Here is an 18,131-nt window from a genome sequence, read left to right as displayed (position 1 = left end):
TTTCCAAATAAATGAGGTCTATTGAAATTTAAATTTAAATCGTCAAATCCCCAAATTCTAGAATTGTTTCAGGAAGGTATTTAAGTCTTACCACCCACATAATGGGCTCTATTTGAGTGGTTGGATTAGTAACAAACAATATGGATCATCGTCACTATGATGGGCCACAATCCAGGTCCTACCCGTATGAGTATTTTTCTAACATTTTCATGTCAATTTTTTAATTGTTGGGAGATCATTTCTACTAATGTTAATGCTTTATTTGTTATACCTTTTAAAGGAGGTGATATTTCTAGAGGTTTTACTACCTCACATATTTCACTTATTCCTAAAGTGGAAAGTCTAGAGATATTTGTCGATTTTAGGTTTCATTGGTGTTGGAAACTTCTTGTACAAAATATTGGCCAAAATTGGCACTATTAGACTAAGTAGTCTGCTACCTTAATTAATTTTCGAAGAGAAATCTGCTTTTACAAAAAGGGAGGAGCATCTTGAACAATGTTGCCATGGTTCAAGAAATCACACAAGATATTGATTGGAGGATTATAGGTGGAAACATTATTTTGAAATTAGACATGGTGAAAGATTATGATGGGTTGGGCTAGGAGTTTCTTTATTTGGTGCTTCAGAAGTTTGCTTTCTCTGATAGTTGGATCTCCCTTGTTAAGATGGTGAACCTGTGGATTTTTTAAATCCATAATAGGTCTCAAGTAGAGAGGTTTTATCTTGCTGCTTTTGTTTATTCTTATCAAGGAAGTCCTCAGTATAGAGCTTTGAGAAAGTTGCTAAATGATAGAATGGTTGTTTATTTCAATGGAACTATTGGTTAGGTCAGAAATCAAATTTAACATGGCCAATCCAGATTTGGTGTCTGGATGACTTATTAAAAAAAATCTAACCCAACCTTAGTAATCGATTTCCCAATAATTTGAAATCTGAATTTTCATATCGATATTGCACTGAACTGGACCATATTTGAAACCAAAATTAAATGTTGATCGTACCTGATACAAAGTCCACAAAAGCAGCTCTCGGAATTGTAGTTCATGCCAAGTTTTTAAAAATCAAACCAGACACGGAACCATTTTACGGACCACTTCCTGTGTAAAATGGTTCGACCTTCCAGTTTGAATGGATGGCCCATTACGATTTAAAAAAATAAATAATTCAAATAAAAAAGGACAAAAATCATAGTCCAAGTTGATGGTTCGACCACCCGAGTTAGAGGGTCACTAACCAAATCAACATTTTTGGCCCAGGAATAGTTTTATAGTGAAACAAAACCAATTGTCAGACCGGTTCCCAGGTCAACCCGTCCAACCGTCCAATCTAGTCTAGTTTTCAAAACCATGGTTCATGCCTAATATTAGACCTAAGCTGGCCTCCTCCTAGAGATGGCAAAGCAATATGTGTGTGTGTGTGTAGTCGATTCAGTAATGCAATTTCAGCAAATTTGAACTTCAACCTACTTGGATCAATGCAAATGTGTGAACCTTGATGTTATTGATGTTTTTCTCCAAAAACTCAGCCAAGGACTAAATGATCCTTTGATTCAGTCACCTATGAAGACACAAGGATAATAAACTTAGGTATGATGAAGCTCATCGAATAATTAGCCATGTAATGGTCTCTTGCCCTTAACTTCTTGTCCCATAATCATCAAAACATTGCTCACAAGGAAGAACTTCTCCCCTAAATGCAAAATGCAATGTCACACTCTTTACTCGGATGGATCCCAAAATTAAAACATTTTGCAAACATTTTTCATAAAATGATAATATGACATATAAATACATTTTGCAAAACAGATTTTAAATATAGTTCAAATCCACTACCAATAATTTAGGTTTCCATTAGAGATAATGCAAATCTTGATATTCATTTTGTCTAACAAAGGGACCGATCCTACACTATGATCACTCACTTAGGTAATTTCCCAAACTTCTCCAATATGTCCAATTGTTTAACCATTAATGGATCTCACCGGTTGACATTATCAAGAACAGTTCAATCTAACACCTATTGTACTATCATAAATTCATAATCAAGTCTAGGGTTAAGTGTAACTTTATAATTTTGTCAATTTACCTCCAAGGTCCATGAAATAATTGAAAATTGGTCTAGGTTTAGAATTTTTTTTTTCAAATACCAACTGACTATACTTAGGGTCTAACCCTAGTAGCTACTCTACTAATTCGATAGCACAACAGTGTCAACCTTGTTAGGATAGACTCCCCAAGTCTATTCAATGGATGAGAACATTACAAACTAACACAAGTCTCATAAGTGTCTAGTTTAAGGAGTAATTCACAAAAAAACAACAGTTTGAACATTAAAAATAATGTACTTATGTTATTCATTTCATAAATATTTATGTACATCAATCTTATTGGAGCTAAGGGCATACACTATCTAATAGCTCCCACTTCCACTTACGTTCAATTGGTTACAAGTTGCAGTCTCATACTATCCACATATCCCTTTAACATGTTCTATGTCAATGGCTAACTAAATGGGTCAGCCACATTTTCTACTGATGCTACCTTCTGAATGTAGATGTCTCTTCTACCAACAATCTCCCGTAGAATGTGATATTTTTTCGTGATGTGCTTTGACTTCGAATGGACCCTTGGCTCTTTGGCTTGAGAAATGGCTCCAATTGATGATGCACAAAAGTACCTCATCATCCCGCCCTTGGGTCGCATCATTAGGTAGAGAGAGATTTTTGAAACGTTTCCCACAAACGGCACCAATTGATGGTGCGCGATCCGACCACTCCTAGCTAAAGGTGATTGTGCTTCTAGCTGGCGATGGGCAAAAGATACCTACGTGAAAAGAGACGAAGGAACCCGGGGTTGCTCGCCCGATAGGAACACTCCGATGGTTAAGTTAGTATTCAGTTGCGAGCTGGAAGAGAATGAGTTTGCAAGAAGGTAAGAAATCTAGAGAGTGGTGAATATGCGATACCTTGGCCCCTGGGGGATCGGAGTCCTTATATGTTGGCGTCCTGACAGGTCTGGTGAGAATGATCCCAAATCCCTGTGGCAGCGAGCTATTATTAGGTAACGTCTCGGAGTGGTTGGTCATTACCGTCAAGACTGAGGACAGGTGGGCTAATGCGACCATTGTAGGGTACGGTCCCGCCAGGCAGGAGACAACCTCTGGGGCTGACAGGCATGACGCCACCAGGCGAAAGACAAGAGTGTGGTTCTCAGGGTTTGGCAGGTACTGCGCCGCCAGATGAAGGACATGGGTGCAGTCTACAAGTTTGGCAAGTAAGGTCCTGTTAGGCAGGGGGCTTCCTGCAAGATGTCGAGCTACCCTGTAGCGAGCTGCTGGCGGCAAGCTGCTTGTGTAGCATCGAGGTGATTTCATCCGAGGTAGGTTGTCTCCAAGGAGATCTGCTTGCTCGGGTTTGGCACTCCTTGGTCCGTGACCAATTGAGGATGCGGTCTCATCCCAAGGTGTCGCTTCGTAACCGAGGTCACTCTGAGGTGGATCAACCATGCTGAGCTGTCGCTCGTGCCAAGTTACTTCTATGTGCCAAACTGTTGATGTCGAGCTATCACTTATGCCGAGTCACGTCCACGTGTCTCCCTATTACGAGGTCGGGCCAAATCCTCCTTTATCACTAACACTTTTCCATCATTCCCAATGAGAAAATTTTCATCTACATATAGAACCAAGATTGCAACCTTGTCTCCCATTGTCTTTTTATAAATATAGGGTTTATCAAATTTTGCTTAAAATCAAACCATTTGTTGAGCTTACACACCATATGTTCCTGACCCTTGGCAACAAAGTTGTAGGTGAAAAGGTTTCCTCATAATTAATTTATTCTTTCTAAGTATCACTTTTTCCCACAAGTCAAGGTTTGTAATTCTCAACTTTTCCATCAAGACCCTTTTTCCTCTTGTAGGTCCACTTGCAACCAATTGTTTTTACCCTAGGGGGTAGGTATATAGGTGTACATGCTCTATTGGTGTTTATTGAGTCCATCTCGACTTTTATGACATTTACCCACTTCAAGGAGTCTATGTCTAACATAGCTTCCATATAAGTCAAAGAATCTTCATCACCGTCCATAGTTTCCATTAAGTAACATTCTTAAGCATAACCAAAATAACAGGAATTCTAGACACCCAAATAGATCTTCTAAGTTGGCATTGGTATCTAGAACTCGTAGGTTATCTTACATTACTCATGGGCTCTCCTCATCAAGAATAATTTCTTAATGATGATTGCTTAGGATGTAATCATTTTCTAAAAAGTTGGCGTTTCGACTAATAAATACTCTTTGTTCACTTAAGTAAAAAAAAATGACACCCAATGTAGTCCTGAGGGTAGCCTATAAATAGACAATGACGGTTTTGGATTCCAATTTATCTACATTAGTCCTTTTAACATGTGTTGGACAACCCCACACGTCAAAGTGTCTGACACTTAATTTCTTGCTAGTCCAAAGCTCATATGAAGTTTTAGGAACTAACTTGGTTAGAACTTGGTTCAACACCTAAGTCACAGTCTCTAATGTGTGTCCCCAAAAGGATATGGGTAATTTTGAGTGGATGATGAGTGATTAGACCATATCTGACAAAGTCTAATTTTTCTCTCTAATGCACTATTTAATTGTGGTGTAATAATAGGAGACAATTATGATATAATCTCATTGTCCCTGAAGTCATCATTGAATTCGTTAGAGAGATAATCACCTCATCGATACGATCAAAGGACTTTTATTTGTCTCATAACTGTTTCTTGACTTCATGTCTAAACTTTTTAAATGTTTCAACAGATTTACACTTATGTATCATTCTGTACACATACCCATACTAAGAATAGTCATTGATAAAGTTTATAAAGTATGAATATGAGCTATATGCCCTAACATTCAATGTGCCATACACCTCTATATGTATAAGGTCAAGTGTGCATGTACTTTTTTCAAGTTTATCTGTAAATGGCCTTTTATTCTTCTTGCATTGAAGGAAAATTTCACAAGTTAATAGATTTTCTACTGTGAAAAATCCAAAGAACCATCATTCACTAATCTTGTAATTTGTTCTATGTTTATGTGACTAGGTAATGCTAGGGACACATAAGATTAATGATTTCTCGTGTTCTTTCCATGAGGGTGTGTTCCAAAATAGTTTCAGTTACATTTGTTTCTATAGAAGAGTGTAATACATAAAGACTATTTTCAAGATCTCCATAGGAAATGAACTTGTTATTCAATATAATTGTAATCTTATTAATAAATAAAAATGAATAATAATTCTTACATAACTTGGAAACTAAAATCAAAATATTTCCTAAACTATGGAATATAAAGACAATCTTTAAGGGTAATGATCCATTTTCTAAAAAAAATCTATTGATCCTATAGCAGTAGTTATTACAGTTGCAGATGTACCTATGTAGAGAACAATCTCGTCATCACTCAACCTTCTACTTTTATTGAACCCTTGCAGAGTATTACATGTATGAGTATAATCTAGAGCCAATACACTAGGAGGTAGAAGTGACCGAGTTGTTGGTCTTTATGACTTGAGTTTCAAAATTACCTTCTTTCTTCTTCTTGAAGGATTCTAAATAACGAGGACATTTCATCTTCTAGTGCCAAGTTTACTTGTAGAAGTGACACTTATCTGATAAATTCTCTCTCTTATACTTCTTTGCTTTGTCAGCCTTCTTCTACGGCTTCTTCTTGCCCTTACATTTCTTCTTTCCAGATTTTCCTCCTTCAACAAGCATATATAATGACTTGTCCCTTCTAATTAGTTCATTGGCCCGTTGTAACAAATTGTCGAGCTTTTGCAATTTAGCTTTTTAACTTGTTCATGTTATAGCTAAGTGTAAGCTCAAGAAAGCTCATGGTCGACTAAAAAAAATGGAGTCGCCACCCATTTTTTAGAGGAAATGAGACCTCATTTTTAGATTTGGAAGTCAATTTAATTGCTTTGATAGTGACTCTATTCTTCGCCAAGAAAGGCACCTAACCGAGAGATTTTGGATCCCAAAGATTGGGAGAAAGGTGTTAGGCACCCCTATATCCAAGCTGCTATAGCAGCCCAATACGAGAGTTGGCTAAGCTCTACATCTAACAAAACACCAATAAAAAGGGTTGCTTAGAACTCTAAAAATCAAGAAAAAGTGCTCCCAATCTTACCTAGAATTGATTTAAAGTGATGTTATCGGGTCTTAGGTATTGATTTCCCTAAGATCCTCGCATCTTTTCCTCTTTTTCTCAATCTAGATGGAACTAGGAATACAAGTTTCCCTTATGAACTTAAACCAAACTGATAACCAAATTTTTTGCTTTGATTTTTTAGTTTTAGTCGAATTGTTCTCACTCCTACTCTGGATCAATGAACATCATATGAAGAACTTTTTTTCTCTCTCTAAACTTTTCTACCATTCACTACAAAAGAAAGATAGCTTACATGGTTGATCACATTGGCTTAAACCAAAATTGATTCTCTAATATACTTGTTTCACAGTGCTATCTTTGCTTAATTATTTTCTTCCTAAATTTTATAGTGTAGGTTGTGTAGCTCATGGGTTTAATCCCCTTATTGTTACTACAACTTTATCATCTTTCATCTTAAATATAGGCATTATACTATTTTTTTTTACATTTATACTACTGAAGTTATTCTGATGGATTTAATTAAAAGAATTTAATGATGATAAACAAAGATACTTTAAACCCAATGACACAATAGTGGCATTCAAATTAAAACTCTTGACATCACAATAGGTGATAGAATTTCTTGAAAGTAAAATCTCTACTAACATTATACAAGCACATTCATCTAGCTACATATTGGGTGTTTCTAGGTTTGCAACCCAAGAAGGGGGGGGGGTGAATTGGGTTACACGATAGTCCCCATCCTAAAAACTATTTGCCTTCCTTCTTAAATGCCTTATCCTAGAGATGTTTACAAATATCCATTTGGCTTCATGGGTACTATCCCAACCTTTAGAACAAATGGGTAAGCTTCATGGTTGCTATCCAAACCTTTCTCCAAAGGATAGGCTTATGCTATCCAAGCTTTGCATGTGTCCTTAGAAGAGCACTCTCTCAACATAAGAACAAACCCATAATTGCTTTACAATTATAAATTTCTAAATGTTTTAACAATAGAAAGCACTAGAAAATCACTTCTTGGATAAAATATACCAATTACAACTTAAACTACTCAAAATAAAGATGCGAAGATTAAGAACTTCTAGTTCTTCAAGGTTGCTTTTCTTCTTTTCTCAAGCTTTTTCTTTATCCAAAGATTTCTTACTCGAAATGTTTTCCATCTTATTTTTCTTCTTTTTGGTCTAACAATTCAAGGTCTCTTTTAATTTTTTGTTCAGATTAGCTTTTTATAGCTTAATCAATAAAAGTAGTTATTAGTCTCGGTCATTAGTATTAAAATCTACTTTCCTTTTTTATTCGTAATATGTAAGAGGCATTAAATATACTTTTTTTCAAATGGCTACTTGACTTGGCAAACACGCAAGGGATGTCTCTTGGGTTGTGAGGGATGTCCCCCGTGATATGGCTTTTTGGGCAGCTTCCAAATGATGTCTCCAATGCTTTTGTGTCATATCACCTCCTAGGGGATGTCCTTAGTGCTATAGGTTTCCTAGGTACCTTCCAAGAGATGTCTTCTAATTTTTGAGGGATGTACCCTAGCCCCAAACTTCAGATTTACTAATTAACTATTCATCTAAGTTAGTCCATTTGGATTTAAGATACTCTAAGTCCAATTAGAATCTTATTTAAGATAACCTTGAAGCTTATAACTCATGCACTACTTTGTACTTTGATTACATAAAATTACTAATTTGACACATTGAGCTTTTCAATTTCACTTGGAATCTCTTCCTCCTCAAGAATTAGCCTTGTTCAAAGCTTTAAGAGAATTGATCTTTCACTTTTGTTGCAAGCCACCTTGGTGAAGATTACTAATTTGACAAAGATCACTTTTGTTGCAAGACTCAATTTCAAGTTAATTTGACAAAGTGAGTTTGTTTTCATCAAAGCAAAACTGTGATTATTGTCAATTATCTCAACACTAGTAACATCTCCCATGAATTTAAGATATATGTACATGAGATATTCTTGATATGCAGTTGGATTCCTTTCACTTAGAGAGGGAGTGAAGTAAAAAAGAGAGACATTTTCATCAAGAAAGAGTTGAGAAGCATTGGGGGAGCTATTCCCACTTTTTATGGTAGCATAGATATAGATATAGGTGTTGTTTTTAGTGCTTAAGCCTTATAATTGAAAGCCTTATTCAGCAATGCCTAAGCATTTAATTGTCTAATAATTAAATAATAATTATTTATTACTATTATGTTTTATTATTATGATAATCATTATTTATATTTTATTATTTTATAAAGGGCAAATTTCTTAAAGTACCCTTATGGTTTAGGAAATTGACTAGCTCTGTTCCTACTATTTATATATTATCTTAAAGTACCCTTAAGGTTTCTAAAAATTGTCATTGAAATTAAGCATTTATGGAAAAAATGAAATGTCAAATTTTCCCTCCACCATTCCCCAAATTTTCAAAATAAAATCCAATTGATGAAAGTTTTCAAGAACTGTAACAGATATTGTCAAGAGCTATGTGGAGGAGAAGATCGGTAAGGCCGTCCAGAAGCACAACCACCTTATGAGAGAAGTTGACGTCTTAGCAAAGGTCCCAAGCTTCACAGATGTGAGATGCACAACAAAAATCTTTAATGGTTTCAATTTTTCTTCAATAAGCTTTAGGTAATTGCTTAGTTGGTTTGAAGAAGGTGAATTTTGTTTATATTGTTTGGGTTACATTGTTCACCAAGAAACATGGGGTGGTTTGAGTAGAGGAAGATTCCTAGATGCTTTGTGGAAGCATAGACTTGGTTTCTTCGATTATTCAGAGGAAATTGAGGATGATTAAGGAGATTACTGCAAAACGATAATTTCTTAACGCTCGTCAATAGTATCTCTCCCTGTTTAGAGTCACTCAACCTGTAGTTTTCTTTTCTTTTGGGGGTGATGAACATGAGATCAAACCCATTTTTGAATTTCTCTTACTTGTAGAGACGAAAGATGCAGGGGCAATGACAAGAATGCAATATTGTAGACTATAACAGAACGAGGTCATAACAATAAATGGTCTCCAGGAAGCAAATATCAATTGACCATCAAAGTTAATTCATTGAACTCGACTCTTTCTTCTGAGCCACCGAGGAATCAATCATTCCATCCAATTCTTATTTGACGGGCTTATGAGTCCAAAGACTCCAAAGCCTTAAACCAATGGGAGCAAAATGCAAAAGCAAGATAAACAAGTAACAAAGGCTTTTCCTCCATTTCTTGGGCTTTGGAGCCTTAGATTTGACACCCTTGACATCGTGATGATGAGCAATTATGGAACCCACTTGGGTCTGTCTCAAGTGGGTTATTGGATGGGTACCTTGCTAGAGTCTCACCATTTTTACTGAGTAGGCATACCCTGCGAAGCACAGCTCCATCACAAGGGGAGGATTCTTGGATGGATTCATGCGGCAATCTTTGCTCTGAATTGCCTGGCACGTTTGAAACCTGATTCAGGCACAGTAGAGTTTCCATAACAGCTTCCGTCCTTTCAGAAATGGCAACAACGGCATCAAGTAACATTTGCTTCGAATGCTTAGAAGAGTGTTTTAGAAATTAGTAAAACTATATCAGCCATGTGATGTTACGTGTGAATGTAGTGTGATATAAAATTAATGATACGGGAGGTTTTAGACAATTGTCAGAAAACTTAAGGGTACTTTAAGATAATATTATAAATAGTAAGGGTAGAGTTAGTTAATTTCCTAAACCATAGTGGTACTTTAAGAAATTTGTGTTTTTATAAATTATCCATTTAATTATTTTATCTAATAATGATTATTTTATTATTTATTCAACTACATAATAATTATTTTTTAATATTTTTATTAATCATTAATTATTTATAATTTATATCTATCTATTTATTAAAATAATTATGTAAATATCTATTTTAAATATGCAATAATAATTAATTAATTATTAAATGTTTGTTTCTTTAAAAATTATTTAATTATTTAAAATTTTGATCAATTTCACAATTTATTAATTATTTTGTAATTATTTAACTATTTGCTAATTAGTTTATTAAAAAATCACAATGTCCAATGCATATCTAAAAAGTAATTATTACAATTTTAGATGCCTGACTTTAGCACAAACAATATACTCATAGTTTGCTTGGGTCTTAATGGCTTTGGTACAACTAAAATCGACCCAACCCAATTATAACTTTTTTGGACATCTATATATATATATATATATATATATATATATATATATATAGATAGATAGATAGATAGATATAACAACCCCACCCTTAAGACATGTGGCATTATAAAATTTCAATAGATAGAATCTTAGAAGAGGTTAAACTCTCACTCTTAAAAAGTCTATCCACTAAAAAAAAGTGATAACTCCAATCTCTTAAAATTTATACACTAGCATCCTAATCCCTAAAAGTGGCCACTTCAAATGTTATGGTAGTAAGTGAATTTTATTCAAATACAACTATTTCAAAAGTAACGATTAAACAAATAATTTAACTTAAAAATATTCAAAATATTGAATGGATAAAAATAAAATAAATGAAATTGTGTTAGTTTTATTCTTTTAGATGAAATAGTTTATTAATTGCAAACTAGATTTAATTTTTTTTGGAAGCATAACCTAATTTAGCTTTTAAAAATAAAATTTACCAAATAAATAGTAAATACCAATTAAAGTAGGCTATTGCTTACAAATAAGACCTCATTTAATCTCTTAAATCATATTAAAAACAACATAAATTAATAGTGATTTTCAAACAAAGTAGGTCAGAATAGATTGTCAATTACAAAGATGTAAGACCCATGTTAATTTTTCTAATTTAATTTTTTATAGTTAAATAGTAAATTTCATATTAAATGATACTTAGTTGCCCCTTAGTATGTGGTCAATCTCTAGATAAAACATGGTAAGTCTCTTAAATCAAATAAAAAGGCTAATAATCCCGTACTTAGTACGGTGGTCATTCATAGTATAAATATAATGCAATCCTACATAATTGAGCCGGTTAAGTTCAAGTTTTCCACAGTTTTGCCCGATCCATTGACAGACGTAAGTTCAGGTCCAGTCTCCACTCTCCAAATAAGCTAATTGCATGGTAGACATGCAAATATTATTTGGGCTCAAATGCTAAGAAGGTTAGATTGCTTTTGTAGTGTCATGATGTCATCAAAACCCAGCTCCAGCCCAAACCTTGGCCCGGTCCATGTTTGCTTTTGCTGGCCAAAAGGGTTTTGTTGAATGCGGAATGTCAATCTTTCCACCGGGTAGTAACAACTAGCAAGGTGTCACGGTCTGACAATAGGCTTAGCCTTGTCTACGCTTGGCGGACTTACATTGAGTGGCATTATCATAAACTTCACTAGTATGATTTTTGGGAGAAGTGATGTTTCCTATTAGCAGACCTCTAAAAGCTTAACATACTTTTTGAGGAGGGGTGGTCAACTTTCTTAGGTGCTTAACCTTGGCACTCCTAGACTATCTTCTTTTGTGGGTGACCTTGATTAATGGCTAACATGGCTAATAGGGTTCCTCATGGGCATACATACGCTCGTGGGGATAGTGCATAGAGCACCACACACTTTTGAAGGGAGGCTTGGCACGTGGATTTGGCTAAAGCATGACCCTTTGCCACACCAACCCCGTGTCTAAGCTAATGGAATTATCTCGTTGCCAACAACGAATGGATGTGCTCCAGCCTAGCTTTTGCCTATCATCATCGGCACAACATGTACTTTTCATCATGACGATCTTCCTTTTGACACATAAGAGAAGCCTCCCGTGAGCTTGATGGAACCATTCATTGGACCACACATGATCCGAACGACGCACGGATTTCTTCGGCTACATATACCCGCGTGATAAAGGGTTGGAGTGGGGTGCTCGTTTACGGTTATAGTGGCGGATGTGGGAACGTTTAGTTGGTAGCAGATTGGAGTGTATTCACCTCCCCGCGTTAGATGGTTGCGTAAAACTGGTGGTTTTTCTTGGGTCCCACCATAGAAAACTCGGAGCTTCAGAGTCGTATCAGCTTATCAGGCTATCAGCCATAGACACGAGAGCGTAAACCGGTAAAGTTTAAGGTTCTAGACGGTCGCTGGTTCTCTCGACCCTTTCCACTTCCAAAAATCCACACCTGCTCTCTACGTGCATGGCGATGGTCTTCTCCTAAACGGCATTATCGTTCCCATGGAGCTTGTCCTTCCGACAGCCCTCTGCACAGTCTCTGGCCTCTCCTCGCGCCATTCTTTTGTGAAGCTCGCCTTTAATGGTCGTTTCTCCAGGCGCAGATTGTGCAGAAAATGTAAGCGTTTCTCGATGCCTCTCCGAGCTTTCTCGAATGCAGAGCAAGGATCGACGTCGAATAGTCATGTAGATCAGGAACCTCGAAGGGATTCTGATGATTTATGGGGGGATTCGGCGGACTTTGTTGAAGTGATTGGAATTGGGAGCAGGAAGGATGCCATTATTGATTTCTGCCTGGAGTCTTCTTTTGAATTGACGTCTCTGAGATTCTGGTATGGAATTTACATTCTTTGCTGTTTTATACATCTGGTTTTTTGTTATGTTAGGAGAGTCCATGCTTGCTAAACTTCTGAACTTATCGGAACTAGGGTTCTGGAAGTGAAATGGACGGATTGACTAGCAGTGATAATGAGTACGGTGATTCTTGGATGAAATGTAGTAGTTAAAAAATGTTCTACATTTTTTTTCTATTTGTCTACAAATTTAGAATATTCTGTTCTGATTAGTTTCGAAGGATTAAGTTACAAATAACAAAAATAACATTTAACCCATGGTTTGTACAATCTTCAATGCAGAACACATGGTATTATGCATGTGTGCGTGTCCAATATTTTATCCCCGACTCCATATCTTGCATGATTTTGTGTGCAATAATGCAACAAGGTAGTGCTTATTTCTTATTTTTTTTGAAAGGTAAGGTAAAAATTTTATTGATGAAAGAGGAAAATAGATTACAACAGCTTCCCCGCAGACTTCACCAGGAAAAAGAACCAGCTTACAAATTCCACACAGACTGAGAGTAAAGCAACTGGAACACATATTGATGCTTAAATTCAGTGATTACAGATAACCAAGAGATTAGTTTCACAGCCATAGTTTTTAAGGCGCCAAGGTGAGGCTAGGCGACAGGGGGGGTGCCTTGTCGCCTAGTCGCCTAGGCGATGGATTTTTTTTTAAGTAAAGCCATATATCCTAGGGTAGTTCCCTAGGTTCCATAACCATCTTTCCTTAATAATTATCCATAATTTTCACAAGAGAAGTATAAGTTTCATGCTTTAAGTTTAGAAAATCAATATTTTATGAGAAGAAAAGGAACAAAAGAAAGAATTAAAAAAAATATAGGGGCTGAACCCCTACTTTTGTTATAGGAAAAGGAGGAAAGAAAAGGTGGAAGAAGAAGGATCTGTAAGAAGAAAATGTGTTGATTAGACAAAATTTTAAGTTCTTCCCTTGCTATTGGTTCAGGTTCTGAAATCTTTGAGGATTCAATCAAGGATCAAAACTTGATATGATACGCCCCATATGGGGTGTATTGTATTGTATCTTTAGCGCCCCAATACACATGTTTATAGGTGTTTTTGGGAACCCATTTTTTTAAAATAATATATATATATATATATATATATATATATATATATATTTAAAAATGAAATTGAAAACCAAAGAAATAAAAAAATAGGGGGAGTATCGTTATAAGTATTGATACACCTCTACTGATACACAGAGGTGTATTGATACTTTGAACCATGGGTTCAATACAGCAGTTAGCAATGTTTGTGTCGATTAAACCCTAACAAATAAGAAAATAATAAAAAGAAATTAGTACATAAACACATAAACCGACTATTCTAGTTTAATATTGCCTGCTTTATAATATAATGTCAAAAAATAAAAAATATAAAAGTATTTTATAACATAGTGCACAAAACTACTTGCCGATTGGGCGAGGCGAGCCTCCAAGGGTGCCTTGTCGCCTAGGCACCCGCCTAGGTGTTGCCTTGACAACTATGCTCATAGCAAGTTGGATTAGTTCATCTGAACTTTTCACTTTGTTACAGAAGATTCGTTTGTTTCTTTCAGACCAGATTGACACTAGAACAGCCGCAGGAGTGGTTTTCCAAATCAGCTTCCATTTCTTCTTCAGACCAGGCAGCTTCCAGCAACATAATAACTCCTTGACAGAACCTGGCATGACCTAGCAAATACCAGAGGCTTTGCGAAAATGCTCCCAAACCTTAGAAGAGATAGAGCAATGAATGCTTAGGTGATCAAACCGCCTCTGGCAGGAGCCCACATGGACCACACTTCAGATCCAGGAGCTGCACCCCTCGCCTATCCAGATTGACTTTGAAAGGCAATTATTCAGCACCAAAGCCCATACCAGAATGTTTGACTTAGGACTGATTGGGTACCAGACCTGTTTGCTAGGGAAGCCAGTAATGTTGGCCCGCTAAGCTTAGATGCCAAGGATTTAACTGAATAACAGCCATCTCCACTCCACTTCCTTCTCCATTCATCTTCAAGATTTGTAGAAATAACTTGCCTTTGTAAAATCTGTAGCAGCTCCAACATCATCCAATTCCCAGTCAAAAAGATTTCATCTAAATTGAGGACTCCAGGACACTAAATTCTCAGCCAAGTCATAGGAGTCAGCAGCTGAAACATCTGGGTTAGCAGCACACTGAAAAAGAAGAGGGAAAACCTCAGCTAAATGGCTATCCAAGCACCATGGATCCTTCTAGAATCTCAGCCTATCTCTGCCAATCTTGAAATCCAGACTTTCCGAGAAGACAGGGAAAAGACTTCATGATTCCTTTCTAGAAGAGAGCACCCCCAGCTTCGTAGAGGGTTCAAGTCTGTCCACTTGCCCCAGTCCACACCATGTTTAGTAGCTATTAAATTCCTCCACCAAGCATTTCTTTCCAAAGCCATTTGCTCAGAAGGATAGTATTAAATACCTTTATTTTCCATATTCCCAAACCCCCTTCCTCCACTGGCAAGCATACTTGATCCCAATTAACAAGATGGAATTTTCTTTTTTCTTCCCAGCCTCTCAAAATGGTATTTCTTTGCAAGGTCTCTAACTTCTTTGCTACTTCAGAAGGGATAGGAAATAAGTAGGGAGGTTTGAAAGAGTACTCTTTATAATGGTATTTCTTTGCAAGGTCTCTAACTTCTTTGCTACTTTAGAAGGGATAGGAAATAAGTAGGGAGGTTTGAAAGAGTACTCTTTATAAGCGTCACTCTACCCCTCAAAGAGAGATACTTTGCTTTCCAGGAAGATAATTTCTTTTCCATCCGCTCAATTATTGGGTCCCAAATAGAACAAGAGTTGCATTTTGCCCCAAGAAGAAGCCTAAGTATTTCCGTGGAAGATAACTCACCTGAGAAGCCAACACTTCAGCCATTTGGACCCATTCGCCGGTTGCAAGTTCCTTTGGTGAATCATCTGTCTCAATGAAACCGCCATAAAAATCTCCTATTGCCTTCATAACATCGGACACTAAAGTACCAGTGGGAGGCCAAAGCTCTAATCGGGGTTGGTTCACCATGATCAAGATCTCTCTCCAATTTAGGGCAGAAACAACCTACACTCCACCCCACCAGTCAAGCAAAAGTTTAATTTTCATTCATACATCTTCATGTCTCAAGATTCATTCTAATCTTATAATGATCAGTGTTTTAAAAGGCATGGGAGGTGTACGCCTGGAGGCGCTCCCTGTAAAGAGACTGGGCCGAATGGGTCCTAGTATCTTCTCTTGTAATATATTTTCTTTTATTGTTGGCTAATGGGCCTTTCTTAATGGGACTGTTATTTCTTTTTGTTTAATCTCTTTATGTTACTGCCTAGCTGGCCGCCCACTTAAGGGCATACTTTTCATTACTCTAACTTTAATTCTTAATAAAAAAAGGATTAGAGGAGAAAGGGAAGATAATTCGATTCTTCTTCTTCTTCCTCCTCTTTTCACCATCTTCTTCTCTTATGTTGCTGCTCTTACTTTTCTTCTTTCTTTTTCTTCTAATCTTCAAATTTACACCTAATATTTGAGGACTGATTTACATCTTGGTATCAGAGCAAGTCTATTTCTTCCTTTTTTTCTTTCTTCTTCTTTTCCCATACACCCTTAGATTAAGAGAGTGTATGGAGAGATAGATTCTTTATAGTTCAGAGGATCTCTGGCCTAGTTGGTGGAGGGCTTGGAGAGTTTAAATCTGCCTGGATATTGCTAAGAAGCGGTGCTGTTCTGTTGCTGCCCAAAACCCTAGCCGATTAGAGATTTTCAAAGGTACAGGTAAAGGTGAAGCTTTGGGTGTGGCGCTCTGTGCTTGGGAGGTGTCTTGTGACTCCTAAAAGAGGGCAGTTCAGGTTTGGAAGAGATTGGGAAGTTCTGGTAGGAGCGGCTGCATCTTCTCTCTTCCTCCCCAACAGTTGGACGGAGTAAAACCCTAGTTTTCAAGCTTCTGGGTTCTGGTTTGACTTCAAGTAAGTTTATATAGACAAAATTTCTGGTTCTTTGATTTTTGTTTGATTAATGGAGCCATACGAAAGTGAGTTCAAGCAAGTGCCGGTTTTAGGCCTTGGCTCGGTAGATTCCGTTTTGACTGGTGTAACCACAATCAAGCTAGATGAGACAAATTATCTTGCTTGGGCATAGTCTATAAGAATTTATGTTTGTAGTAGAGGAAAACTCGGGTATCTCACAGGTAGTAAATGGATGTAAGAAAACTATATTGTCATAGGATGGTTGGTCAATTCTATGCAACCTCATATAAGTCAGCATTATCTCTGGATGCCTTTGGCTAAGGAGATATGGGATAGTGTTACTGAGACCTATTCACAGAAGTTGAATGTAGCCAGAGTCTATAAGTTGAAAAGTGATGTGAAGAACCTAAGATAGGGGGAGAAAAGTGTAGCAATCTACTACACTATACTGAAATCCCTATAGCAAGAAATTGATGTTATGGAGACAATTGTATGGGAGAGTAAGAATGATGCTGAAATGTATAGGAAGTTGGTGGAGAGAAATAGGGTGTTTGAATTTCTCACTGGACTCGACCCTGAGTTTGACATCATTAGACAAAATATCTTGGCCAGAGATGAGGTTACTCTTTCCCAAGCATATGCTATGATAAGCAGTGAGGAAAGTAGGCGGCATGTTCAGTTGCAGGGTCCACCTACAAAACACTTTGCACATGATGGAATAAAGCCAAAGGGTCCTACCGAGAAAAAGGAGTAGATATGTGAATATTGCAAGAAACTAAAGCATACAAAGGACACTTGCTGGAAGCTTCATCCTGAGCTTCTTCCTGATAGGTTTAAGAATAACAACAGTTCTAAGAAGGGAAGTCAGGTAGGAAAGCCTAAGGCAGCTAATGTTGCTACAGTACCTGAAGGAGGAAATAAGGAGAGTGAAGAGAAATCAACCATTGAGTAGTTGGTAGCAATGAAGGAGGATTTTGAAAAGTATGGGAGGCTACTAAATCACTTGGAAGCTACTGTTTCTTCATCTCACTCTTCCAGCAACAACACATCATTTTCATTAGCATTTGCTCATTCAGGTATTCGTGCTTTTGCAAATCATGCTTCAGTTTCAGGTAATCATAAAATCCCTTGGATTATTGATTCCGATGCATCAGATCATATGACCAGCCTGTCTAATCTCTTCTGCTCATACCACATTCTCTCTGACAAAGAGAAAATATCCCTTGCTGATGGGTTTCTTGCTTCCATCTCTGGTAAAGGAGATATAAAGACCTCTGACACCCTTTATTTATCCTCTGTCCTTCATGTCCCTAAACTTAACATAAACCTTTTATCTGTTAGCAGCTTAACTAAATCCATGAATTGCAACATAATCTTTTTTCCCACTCATTGTGTTTTTCAGGACCTGCAATCTCAGAGGATGATTGGGAGTGGCCATGAGGCGAACGGAATATACTTGCTGGACACACTGGATCGAGCTTTGGGACCACC

General features: G+C 36.9%; 1 protein-coding gene across 1 annotated transcript in view; it reads left to right on the top strand.

Moving 5' to 3' along the window:
• Positions 1–12,006: 12,006 nt before the first annotated feature.
• Positions 12,007–18,131, top strand: part of ARC3 (GTP binding protein) — a 99,516-nt gene continuing 93,391 nt past the window's right edge. Inside the window, exon 1 of the mRNA XM_088941294.1 lies at positions 12,007–12,648. Within this exon, the coding sequence (XP_088797420.1) occupies positions 12,320–12,648 (329 nt within the window). The 5' untranslated portion in view covers positions 12,007–12,319. The remainder of the gene's footprint in view (positions 12,649–18,131) is intronic.

The sequence above is a fragment of the Nelumbo lutea genome, chromosome 4 (assembly GCF_056320005.1).
Source record: "Nelumbo lutea isolate HS-2025 chromosome 4, American lotus-T2T, whole genome shotgun sequence".
Lineage (NCBI taxonomy): Eukaryota > Viridiplantae > Streptophyta > Magnoliopsida > Proteales > Nelumbonaceae > Nelumbo > Nelumbo lutea.
The sequence above is the reverse complement of the archived record's forward strand: the minus strand, read 5'-3'. Positions and strand labels throughout refer to the sequence as shown.